Genomic DNA, 12,273 nt, shown 5'->3' with positions numbered 1-12,273 from the left:
ATGGACCCCACCCAGGCCCTGCCCTCCTCCCTCAGCCAGTTCCGGGATCGTCTTTTCTGGGATCGCTTTTTCAAAGACAGAAATTCAAAACCCTTCGAGTGGTATGGGACTTATTCGGATTTTAGGGGGGCCCTGGGGGCCCTGGGTCTCCTGCAGGGTTCAGCTGCAGAGGGGGCCCCCGGGGGCCCCTCAGGGGGGCCCCCAGGGGGGCCCCCCGGGGGGCCCCCAGGGGAGGGCCCCCAGAACCCCCTAGTGCTCCATGTGGGCTGCGGCAATTCCACGCTAGCTAAGGAGCTCTACGATGACGGGTACGCGTTTTTTCGAGGGTTTAGGGTTTAGGGTTTAGGGTTTACGGGTTCGGGTTTAGGGACGTTTTTCGCCGCCCTAGGGTTTAGGGTTTAGGGTTTAGGGTTTGGGTGTTGTCCGCAGCTACACGCAAATAGTAAATGTTGATTTTTCTCCAATTGTCATTGAGGAGATGAAAGAGAAATACAAAAATATAAAAACCCTAAAATGGCATTGTTTAGATATAAAGGGAAAGGGCCTCCAGGAGGCCTTTCTGGGGCAGGGGGCCCCTGGGGGCCCCCCTCAGGGGCCCCCCTCAGGGGCCCCCTCGGGGGCACCCCCCGAGGGGCCCCCGGGGGCCCCCCCCTTTGATTTGGTACTAGAAAAAGGGTTTTTAGATGCTTATCTTTCTATAGATCATGAAGAGCCAGCAGGAGAAGAGAGGGGCCCCCAAGAAGTACCCAGTCAGGGGGCCCCCGGGGGCAGCAGCAGCTCTGACGCCCCTGGGGGGCCCCCCAACGGGGGCCCCCAGGGGGGCCCCCAGGGGGGCCCCCAGGAGGGGGCCCAGGGGGCCCCCTATGACTATCGAAAGGCAGCAGCAGAATACTTTGAAGGAGTTTTGGATGTGCTGAAGGATGGGGGGTCGTTTGTCCTTATAACCCTTGCGCAAGATTATATTTTGAAGGAATTGGTAGGGTTTAGGGTTTAGGGCTTAGGGTTTAGGGTTTAGGGTTTACGATTTAGGGTTTAGGGTTTGGGGCTTGGAGTCGGGGTGGGGGCAGGAGGCTCTGTGCAGGGTTTAGGGTTTAGGGTTTAGGGTTTAGGGTTTGTTCGTCTCGCGGTCCAATGCATGCTAGCGTGTGTGAAACGTTCCCAGCACAGGGATTAGGGTTTAGGGTTTAGGGTTTAGGGTTTGGAGTTTGTGTTCAGGTTCGGTTTTTCTTAACTCGCCAAGTTCAGATAGACATGGTCTTTTGCCCCTCAGCTGACAGCATATCTGAGGGGGGCCCCTCAAGTCAATTGCAGCCATTTCTAATTAGGGTTAAAAAGGGGGGCCCCCAGGGGGCCCCCCAGGGGGCCCCCCAGGGGGCCCCCCAAGGGGCACCCCAGGGAGCCCCACAAGAAACAAACGGGCAGAAAGCGATCCGGGTGTACGTACACTCCAGAGGCATTGTTACCGCTGCAAAGGATAAGGCGGGAGGGCCTAGGTTTCGCATCTTAGGGTTTAGGGTTTGGGGTTTAGGGTTTAGGGTTTAGGGTTTAGGGTTTAGGGCCTGCGTGTGCGCCTGCAGACCGATGTGCACGCTGTCAAATGTACCTGGAAAAAAGGGCCCTGAGACGTTTCCTCTATGGGAGCTGACAAGTACTGCATTGAGGGTTTAGAGTTTAGGGTTTAGGGTTTAGGGTTTAGGGTTTAGGAGGCCGCAGAAAGAATTAGGGTTCAGGGTATTAGATGGCAGAATGATTGATTAGCTGAAGCACAAACTACTCAGTCTAGTTTGCTGGCTTCACTTTATGTTCCAGGATTTAGGGTTTAGGGTTTAGGGTTTAGGGTTTAGGGTTTAGCGTTTAGGGTTTGTTTAGTGTTGCATGTTGCATTTTGCGCGCATTTTCGAGCTGAGTGTTTGGACTTTTTGCGTTTTTTTCGTTCGAGGTTATTATGAGGGTTTAGGGTTTTGAGGGTTTTGAGGGTTTTAGTTGCACTAAATGGAAAAAGTGAATTCAGTTGTTTCCTCTTGCTGCAGAAAGAGTTGCTGCAGCACGCCGCTGCTGCAGCCTCCAAACCCTCGCCCGCAGCCAAAACCCTCGCAGGGTTTCTGTGCAAGTTGGGGGTTTGGGACTTTTCTCAGTTTGCACTGTGGTGGTTTATGACAACCTAAACCCTAATTCTTCAAAACCCTCAAAACTAAACAACAAAACCGCCGCCGTTTTGGTTCCCCCTGGCCAGGAACTCGCCTGGACCTTCGTCACAGAAGAGGGCAACCAGCAGGTGAGTTTAGGGTTTAGGGTTTAGGGTTTAGGGTTTGGGAGGGTTTAGGGTTTAGGGTTTGGGCTTTAGGGTTTTGGGTGTGGGGTTTTGGGCTGGGGATGAGGCAAGTTGGCCACACAGAAGAAAGCAGTGCGCCTAGGGTTTAGGGTTTAGGGTTTAGGGTTTAGGGTTTAGGGTTTGTTTCAGGTGGCGGAGCAGCTGGACGTGGGGCGTTTGTTGGTGGTGACATTTCCGTTGGGGTTTGAAGAGAGTGTTGGAGAAGACAAAAAGGAAATAAAAGAAAACGAAAGAGAAAACAAAAAAGAAAATAAAAAAGAAATTAAAAATGAAATTAAAAACCTTCTCAATGATTCTTTTGTTTCTTCAAATTGGACTCATTTAATTCAAGAAGCTCAAAAGACACTCGGGCCTCTTCTCAGGGAATTCGCCCTCGACTCCGAGGTCAGCATTTTATTTTATTTCTTTTTTAATTCTTTTTAATTCTTTTTAATTCTTTTTAATTCTTTATTATTTCTGTCGTTTCTTTATTTCTTTTGTTTCTTTTTTTTCTTTTTAATTCTTTTTCCTTTCTTTTTTGCTTCTTTTTTGTCTCCTTTTTATTTTTTTTGTTTCTTTTTTGAATCTTTTTTGTATCTTTTTTTGCATCCCTTTTGCGTCCTTTTTGTTTCTTTTTTTTCTTTGTTGTTTCTTTTTTGTTTTTTATTTTCTTTATTTCTTTTTGTCTCTTTTTTATTTCTTGTTTCTTTTCTGTTTCTTTTTGTCTCCTTTTTTTCCTTTCCCATTCAATTTGTTTTCTTTCTTTTTATTATTTTTTTTTTCTGCATCTTTTTGAATTTCTGATTTAATTTCATATTTTATTTTTTGCAACTTTTTTAATTCTTTCTTCCCAAATCATGAAGTTGCAGGCTCCAAACAAGCCCCAAGTTCATTTCTTTTTAATTCTTTTTTCTCTTTTAATTCCCTCTCTTTTCTTTTAATTCTTTTTCCTTTTTATTTCTTTCTTATTTCTTTTCATTTTCAGACTCCAATCCCCATCATGACTATGGGAGATCAAGTCCCTGTCAGGTCCATTTTACTTCGACAACTTTCTTCTTTTTCTGGACAAATTCTCGTCAGAGATGTTCAGGACACAACCCTTTTAGGGGACTCGACCCCCAGGGGGGGCCCCGCGGGCACAGAAGGAATGGCAAGAGTGGGATTGGGAAAAGAGATAAGCATAAAAACCACCAAAAGCTCATGAGACAACTCATCTTCTCTTGCAACCCTAATGTGCTCCAGTCGGAACTCAAAGTCCGCGTTTAGGGTTTAGGGTTTAGGGGTTAGGGTTTGGGCTTTGGGTTTTGGGGTTTGGGCGGAAGGGTTTAGGGTTTAGGGTTTAGGGTTTGGGGGGCACATGCAGCGCGCGCTGCTCTGCAAACTGGGGCCGGGGAACTAGGGTTTGGGGACGCTGCTTAGGGTTTAGGGTGTAGGGTTTAGGGTTTAGGGTTTAGGGTTTGTGTGCAGCTGAGGGTACCCAACGGAGCCTCGCCCACGGACAATTCCAAAGTCGAATTTTTGTTCCAAGACCCTGCAGCCGCTTATTACTGCGCCATTGTCATGGGTTAGGGTTTAGGGTTTAGGGTTTAGGGTTTAGGGTTTAGGGTGTTGCCTTAGAGTGACGCCTGGGCCTTTCCGGATGAAATTTTTTGCAAAAAGGCTAGCCATAAAGGATCCACTAAGTTGTTTATCTGCAATAATTACTTATTATTTTTTTATTTTAATTTATTTATTTTAATTTATTGTTATTTATTTATTATTTGTTTTTGTTCTTTGCTGCTGCAGCGATGGGCTACTCGAGCAAACTCGCCTCTTCTCACTGGGGGGCTTGCAACACTGTCAACGCCGTTCTTCTGGGACTAGGTAATAATAGCTAGCCAGCTAGCTAGCCAGCAGTCTAGCTAGCTAGCTAGCTAGCTAGCTAGCTAGCTAGCTAGTTAGTTAGCTGCCTAGGCGTATCTGCCTCCGTTCCTTGCAGTGAACGGCGTGTAGGTTTCTCCGCCACCTCACCAGCCAGCTACCTAGCTAGCCATCCAGCTAGCCACCCAGCTATCTATCTAGCTAGCTAGCTAGCTAGCTAGCTAGCTGGGCTTGTTGTTTGTTCAGGAGGCGGAGTGCTGGGCTCTTTGCTGCACCGGCTTTTTGGCTGGTTTGGCCTGGCGCTGACTGTGGTGGAAATTGACCCAGAAATAATCAAAGTGGCAAAAAATGTAATTTTATTTTTATTTACATTGAATAAATAAATAAATAAATAAATGAATAATAAATAAGAATATAAATAAATAAATGAATTAAATAGTTTGTTTGCCAATTAATTCACTAATGGAGAGAATTTTTTCGCCCAAGGCCTTCTTTGCGGCAGCAGAGAAAACACAAAAGAAAAAGAATTAAAATTAAAATTATAAGATTTGATTTCTTTTGTGTTTTATTTAAATTAAAATTATAAGATTTGACTTCTCTTTTTCTTTTCAATTTAAATTGCAAAAGTTAATTTCTTTTTGTTTCATTTAAAATAAGGTGATAAAAACTAATTTAGTTTTTGTTTCATTTAAATTAAAATTATAAAATTTGATTTCTTTTTTGTTTTTTGTTTTTTCAGTTTTTCGGATTTCAAGAAGAAGAATCTCCTTTGCTGCGCTGCGTCTGCAGCGAGGGCCTGAGCTACGTGCAGCAGCTGCCTGCTGCTGCTGCTGCTCCCGCTGCTGCTGCTGCTGCTGCTGCCCCCGCTGCTGCTGCTGCAGCAGCAGCAGCAGACATAATAATAATAGACATAAACAGCGGCAGCAAAAGCGACGCTCTGGTGTGCCCCCCCAAGGCTTTTGGAGAAAAAGAAACTTTAAAACTTTTTAAACAAAAATTAAATCCAAAAGGAGTTTTAATTACAAATTTACTTTGCAGGTCCAAACAAAACAAAAAAGAAGTGAGTCCCAGCTCCGCTGTACAGACACCTGCGCTCCTCTTCTCCCTCTTCTTTGCTTTTTTCTTTTTTATTTTTGTTTCTTTTTTTTTCTCTTTTTTTCTTCTTTATTCCTTTTCTTTGGGTTGTTTCTTTTGTTTCTTGTGTCGCTTGCTTTTAGCGGCTTCTTGCTGCTGCTGTTGCTGCTGCTGCTGCTTCATTTCTCATTTGCTGCTCTTTTAATTCTTTTTGCTTTCTGTCCAGTTTTTGAATTCTTTAAAAGAGGAATTTTCTTTCGTCGCGGTCTTCAACGTCCCAGAGGTGAGACCCGCCCCAGCACTAGCTAGCTAGTTAGCTAGCTAGCTAACTAGCTAGCTAGCAAGCTAGCTAGCTGCCGATATGGCTAGCTAGCTATCTAGCTAGCTGCTCTGCTGCCTTGTGGGCTAATCACAAACTGCTCAGGTTGAGCTGCTAGCTAGCTGGCTGCGAGCCGCACAGTTAGACATGCACCTAGTTAGCTAGCCGCCTAGCTAGCTAGCTGCCTAGCTAGCTAGCCGCCTAGCTAGCTAGCTAGCTAGGTAGCCATCTAGCTAGGCCCCTAGCTAGCCACCCAACTAGCTAGCTAGCCACCTAGCTAGCTCGCCATCCAGCTAGCCACCTCGCTAGCCGGATAGCTAGCCAGCCCGCTAGCCAGCTAGCTAGCTAGCTAGCTGGTGGGCTGTTGGAATGCTGCTGCAGGACGTTAACGAGGTCTGCGTTGCCATCAAGGAGGGGCCCCCAACAGAGGGGGGCCCCCAACCCTCAGGAGTTTCTTCAGCAGAGCTGCTGCGGCGCCTGCAGTACTTGGTTAGCCTGCTGCTGCTGCTGCTGTTGCTGCTGCTGTTGCTGCTGCCGCTGCTGTTGCTGCTGCTGTTGCTGCTGCTGCTGCCGCTGCTGTTTTTGTTGGTGCTGTGATGCCCCTGTTGCAGCTGCCTTTCTGGCGGTGCAGCTGCCTTTCTGGCGGAGCCCGCGCTTCCGATCTGCTGCGTTGCTGCCGTTGATCTGCTGCTGCTGCTGCTGCTGCTGCAGGAGCGTTCGTTCCTGCAGCACACGGGCAGCAAAGGGGGTTGGCTAGCTGGGCAAACTTCGAAGGAGTGGGTGGAGAGGGTCAAGCCCTGGCCTTGCCCCGAAGAGGAAGCCTTTTGAAGCGAGCAGCTAGCTAGTTAGCTAGCTAGCTAGCCAGATAATTGGCTAGCTAGCTAGCTGGCTAGCTAATTAGCTAGCTAGCCGGCTAATTCGCTGGCTAGCTAGCTAGCTAGCTAGCTAGCTAGCTAGCTGGCTGGCTTGCAGGGTTCTTGGTCTGTGCGCAGGCCCTGGAGCTAGCTGGCTAGCTAGCTAGCTAGCTAGCTAGCTAGCACGTTGACCAGGCATTTGGCAGGCTGGCTAGCTAGCTAGCGAGAGAGCTGGGCACTTGTGTATGCGGTAGCTAGCGATATAATTAGACAGCTCGCTAGCTAGCTAGCTAGCTAGCTAATGTTTTCGCTTGCTAAGTATGCAGATGCGTAGCTAGCTAGCCAGCTACCTAGCCAGCTAGCCAGCTACCTAGCCAGCTAGCTAGCTAACTGGCTAGCTAGCCCTGGCTAGCTAGCCCTGCCAGTGGCTGGCTAGCTAGCCTTTTTTAAGGCCCTTTGCGGTGTACGTACACTGAAGTGCCTCCCAGAGGCAGCATTTTTATTTGAATGAAAAATATTTTAAAACTAAAAAAAAATTTAATTTACTCCAAAGACCCGAAGATAATCAGCTACCGCAGCTCCTCGCTACTGCTGTTGCTGTTGCTGCTGCTGCTGTTGCTGCTGCTGCTGCTGCTGCCACACAAAGGTACTTTTAAAAGTAACTTATTGTGAAAGTAAATATATTTTCACGGAATTTCTTGACAATAGCTGCTGCATGCATCTCTTTTGCATGCAAAAATGACAATTACAAATGCAACAAATGCTGCAAGCGCCATTGCTGTCTCGTGCTGCTGCTGCTGCTGCTGCTGAGAGACAGCGCGCGTTTCTTGCTGCTGCTACTGCTAAGAGACGCCAAGTGTCTTCTGCTGCTTCTGCTGCTGCTGTGAAAGGGCGACGAGTGTCTCCTGCTGCTGCTGCTGCTGCTAAGGGACGGCAAGTGCCTCTTGCTGCTGCTGCTGCTGCCAAAACATGACAATTGTCTCCTGCTGCTGCTGCTGACAGCAAGTGCTCCCTCCTGCTGCTGTCTCCTGGTACTGCTGCTCCTAATGAATTGCAAGTGTCTCCCGCTGCTGCTGCTGCTGCTGCTATTGCCTCTGCTGTGAAATAACAGCAAGTGTCTCCTGCTGCTGTTGCTGCTGCTGCTAAAGAATAAAGTAGGCAAAAGCCTCAAAAAGATGCAAATGACTTAAAAAGCATTGTTTTCATTTTTGTCTCTGGTGCATTGCGCACTGGGGTGTCTGTACACCCGAGACGCTCTTACTTATTTGCCGTCATTAAATTCCGTGTGCAGTTTGAGGTGTACGTACACCACAAGAGGGTAAAAACATAATAAAAACATTTGGCAAAGAATTTGAAAGTATTTAAAATCTGGAAAAATTTGAATTTAAATGTCTCCTGTCAAATTTCCCGTCTCTCGGCGAGTTGCAAATTTGTTTTTCAGCTGTACATACACGTCAAAAGCGGAGTTTCAAAAGTCTATTTGCATTTTCGCTTTTCTGCTGCAGCTAATTTGCACTTGCAGTGCTTTCAGTGTCCGTTCTGTTAAATAAAAGAGAAAAATGTAATCAAATGAAACAATTCTAATTTGCATTATTAGAAAGGAAATAATGAAAGAAATTGATTCCAACATGCATTAAAGTTCAGACGGGAAGTTACACCCGAAGAAACGCCGCAGCAGCAGCAGCAGCTCAGGTGACCTTCTGCAGCGTAGCAGCAGCAGGAAGCAGCAGTAAAACATTGAAAATTGCTTGAAATACAAATACATATCTGAATTAGGTTAAATAATAACTGTAGGAGTTAAATTAATGTTTTTTGCATTTGAAATAGTGGCGAGCGGCCCGTCCGTCTGCAGTGTCTGTACACGGGAGCCCGTGCGTGCGTCGCTCGCGCGCGGAGGTGAGCGGCGCGTATTTGCGTGAAATTGGAGTATAAAGGCTGGAAATAATTGAAATTAAATTTAAAAATGAATTAGTTTTTGAAAGAACTCGAAAAGGCGCATTTTAAGGGCGGGATCTGTCGCGGAGTTGGCGCTGCGAGCGTTGGTGGTCAGGTGTCTATACAGGTGTTGCGCGTTTCGAAACTTCGCGCGTGAGCGCCTCGGGTCTATTTCCCCGTCTTCCTTGTCTTTGTTTGGAACTAAAAGTTGCATTTGTTTGTTTGTAGCTCTCACCAGGAAAAAAAACTCGAGTTCCCGCAGAGTCCGCAGCCGCAGCGTTCCGCCCCCCGCGCCCAAAATGCAGCCCTCGAAGCCCCAGGCCAGCTGCTCCAGCCAAACTTCCTGGCTCTCCCCCCCCGCCATGGGGCCCCAAGAAGTGGCCCAACAAACCTCCGTCGGAGCCGTCATGGAGGGGCCCCTGGAGTACCGCGTTGTCTTGACTCCGGCCTTGGCGCGGGAGTTGACGGCCAACGGCCACGCGGTGTACTTCCAGTCCGGCTTCGCCGCGCGTGCCGGCTTCACCGACCAGATGTACATACACGCCGGGGCCCAGCAGTGCGCGACGGCCGAGCAGGTTTACCAGAACTGCACCATCATGCTCCTCGTCCGTTCCCGCTTTTGCTGCTGCTCTTGCTGCTCCTTTTGCTGCCCCTGCTGCTCCTTTTGCTGCTCTTGCTGCTCTTTCTGCTGCTGTCTTTGACGCCGTCTTCGATGCTGTTTTTGGTGCTGTCTTTGATGCTGTCTTTGCTGTTTTTGCTGCTGTCTTTGCTGTTTTTGCTGCTCTCTTTGCTGCTACCTTTGCTGCTCTCTTTGTTGCGCTCTTTGCTACCTTTGCTGTCTTTGCTGCTGCCTTTGCTGCTGTCTTTGCTGCTACCTTTGCTGCCTTTGCTGCTGCTATTCCCTCTTTGTTGGTGTCTATACACCGGGGTCCGGGCGTGTGGGGCGCATGCATTTGGGGTGTACGTACAGCTGGGACGCATGCACTTGGGGCTTGCGCATGCATGCAGGTGAACCCGCCGAGCACGGAGGAGTACAAGTACATTCGTCGGGAGCAAGTGCTGTTTAGTTTCGTGCCGTTTGCTGCGACTGCTGCAGCGCAGCAGCAGCAGCGGGAGCTGATGCAGGCGCTGGCAGCAGCAGCAGCAACGCTGATCTGCTACAGCAGCATCGTCAGCAGCAGCAACCCCACCTTCGCCCCCGTCCACTACGCAGTCTGCAACACTGCTGCTTACCTGGGAGTGCAGCAAGCAGCAAACTTGCTGGCGAACTCGGAGGGTTTGGTGTTTGGGGGCCCCCCGGGGGCCCCCGCGACCTCCGTGTTGGTGCTGGGGGGGGGCCCCTGTGGGGCCCGCGCTGCAGCTCTTGCTGCAGCAGCAGGCGCGCAGGTGACGGTGATGGACACGGACTTGGCGCTGCTGAGCCGCATCAGCAGCAGCAGCAGCAGCAGCAGCAGCTGTGGTGTACGTACACTGCAGTACTCCCAGGCCAACCTCGAGGCCATCCTGCCGGCCACCAACGTGGTCTTTGGCTGCGCCATTCCAGCAGCAGGAAGGGCCCCCGTGCTGCTGTCGCAGCAGCAGCAGCAGCTGCTGCCTGCGGGCGCTGCTGCAGTGGACCTTGCTGCTGCAGCGGGCGGCAACTTTGCTGCCACCAAGCCCGGCTCCATCGAGAACCCCACCTACAGCAGCAGCGGCTGCTGTATGTACACTGCAGCAAACATTTGCTGCCTCGCTCCCAAGACTTCCTCTCTGGCCATTTCGCATGCAGCAATGCCTTTCGTGCTGCAGTTGGCCAACAGGGGCTGGAAGGCAGCAGTTTTGAACTCCGTGGGGCTGCAGCAGGGGCTCTTTGTTGCTGCTGGCTGCTGCACCAGCGCCTTCCTCGCTGCGGCCACGGGGTGTACGTACACCCCCGTCGAGCAGCTGCTGCAGCACGAGATCCAGCAGCTCCCGCAGCAGCAAACTGCCATTGCCCAGCTCAAGCAGCAGCTCAACACCTTCAGGGGGCAGCAGCAGGGCGCCTCCTTCACCGTCGAGGCCTAGCCTGCTGTACGTACACCCCGCGCCCCACACCCCACGCTGCTGCTGCTGCTGCTGCTGCAGCAGCAGCAGCGGCGGCGGCCTAGGACGCTAGCAGCCCGCTGCAGCAGCAGCAACTGCTGCTCCTGGCGCCGCTGCTGCTGCTGCTGCTGCTGCTGCTGCAACTCAAACACCTTTTTGCTGCTCTCGGAGACCCGAGGCAGCCCCAAACTCCTCCACCATTTCCTGACCCCACCGCTGCTGCTGAGGAGTACGTACACCTCGAGTCCTCTCCCCATTCAGCACTTAGAGGGGCTCAATATTAGGGCTTAGGAAAAACTAGATAGCTAGCTAGCCAGCTAGCCAGCCAGCTAGCTACGTAGCTAGCTGGCGGACTGGCTGGCTAGCTGGCCAGCCAGGTAGCTAGTTAACTACCTGGCTAAACAGCTAGCTAGCTAGCTAGCGACCCAAACAGCAGCAGCCCAACACCTCAGCCAAGCACTGACTCGCCAGAGACAGAGCGGGCCACAACTAGCTAGCTAGCTCCAGCTAGCTCGCTCCAGCTAGCTAGCTACCTAGCTAGCTAGCTACATATTTAGCCAGCCAGCCTGAATAATAGATCTAGACTTCGACCCAGCACTAGACTCTCCAGGGAAGATCAACACGCGCTACAGCTAGCTAGCTGGCTAGCCCTCTAGCTAGCTAGCTAGCCCAGCCCTCTAGCTAGCTAGCTAGCCAGCTAGCCAGGACAACAGTCCCACTACTAGACTTTCCAGGGACAAGCAATGCGGGAAGAAACTGTTTCTGTGGCTCCAGGGGACGCTACAGGCAACCACGGGGGGCCCCTCTCTAGGGGGCCCCCAGGAAGTCCAGATTCTTTAGGGGCCCCTCTAAGGGGGTATCCCTCTGGGGGCCCCTTGGGGGCCCCCCCAAAGAAGACCGCCTACAGGGCCCTCAGAGACCCTCGCTCTGCCTTTTAGGGGCCCCCTAAAGGCCCCTAAAAGGTCCCTGGGGGCCTCCCGGGGGCCCCTCGGGGCCCCTGAAGGATCGCGGGGGGCCCCCGGAGGCCCCGGGGGGCCCCTGGGGGCCCCTGGGGGCCCCTGAGGGCCGCGGTGAGGGGCCCCCGGGTGGTGTTGGGTCATTCTTTGTTGGTTTTGGACGGACTTGTTTGGACAGAGAGAAAGAGAACAAAAGGGTGTTTAGTGCTGCGGGGCAGCAGCAAATGCTACAATAGAAAGGGGCTGAAACGCCCCAACAAGAGGCAGCGCCTGAACGGCCTAAAATGCCTTAGTGACAAATAACGAAATAAGTTCATCTTGAGAAAAGCCGGAAAACAGACAAAGAAATCAATTGCGCACTTTTACGTCGCAAATCTTCTGCATCATTTCAACAAACTCGTCAAAGTCGACCTAAAAACCCAAACGGAGACAAAAACAGCAAAATAAAATCAGAATAAAATCAAAATAATATAAAACAAAACAAAATAGAACAAGAAATCCAAAAAGGTCAAAAAAAACGGAAAAAAACTCAAAGAACGACTCCACATTCGGATGTATAGACAGCTCCCAGCTGCAACGACCTTTGGACTATTTTTCGTTCTTCTTTCTTTACTATTTCTTTATTTAAATCCTTGAAAGTACTTCTATATATATATATATACATGTATATGTTTATTATACTTTATATTTTAATTTCTTTTAAAGAAAGATCTTTGAATTATTTCCACAAAGTTATATAAAGACTACAGTCTATAGACTACTTCTTCATCACGGCACTTTGATTGTTTCTTTATTCCTGTCTTTTAATTGCTTATTTAAATATAATTTCAAATAAATAATTAAATATTCAAATAAACAATTTAATCATTTATCTAAAATTATATTTTAATTTTAATTTTTTTT

At 49.5% G+C, this 12,273-nt stretch overlaps 2 protein-coding genes across 2 annotated transcripts; both read left to right on the top strand.

Annotated features, from left to right (window-relative positions):
• Positions 1-6,392, top strand: ETH_00015100 (methyltransferase domain containing protein, putative; the record flags this gene model as incomplete). The annotated part of the gene is made up of 14 exons (XM_013379274.1): positions 1-308; positions 430-976; positions 1,216-1,436; positions 1,578-1,662; positions 2,234-2,275; positions 2,462-2,716; positions 3,297-3,467; positions 3,779-3,875; positions 4,097-4,174; positions 4,418-4,521; positions 4,911-5,231; positions 5,472-5,528; positions 5,946-6,053; positions 6,276-6,392. The coding sequence occupies 14 exons, from the start codon at positions 1-3 to the stop codon at positions 6,390-6,392; spliced, it is 2,511 nt and encodes an 836-aa protein (XP_013234728.1).
• A 2,323-nt stretch (positions 6,393-8,715) lies between these two features.
• Positions 8,716-10,396, top strand: ETH_00015095 (alanine dehydrogenase, putative; the record flags this gene model as incomplete). The annotated part of the gene is made up of 2 exons (XM_013379273.1): positions 8,716-8,958; positions 9,362-10,396. 2 exons carry the CDS (start codon positions 8,716-8,718, stop codon positions 10,394-10,396), a joined length of 1,278 nt encoding a protein of 425 aa, XP_013234727.1.
• Positions 10,397-12,273: the final 1,877 nt, after the last annotated feature.

The sequence above is a fragment of the Eimeria tenella genome, genomic scaffold (genome assembly GCF_000499545.2).
Source record: "Eimeria tenella Houghton genomic scaffold, Eth_scaff171, whole genome shotgun sequence".
In the NCBI taxonomy this organism is placed as follows: domain Eukaryota; phylum Apicomplexa; class Conoidasida; order Eucoccidiorida; family Eimeriidae; genus Eimeria; species Eimeria tenella.
Note: the sequence above shows the minus strand (reverse complement) of the source record. Positions and strands in the feature narration are given on the sequence as shown.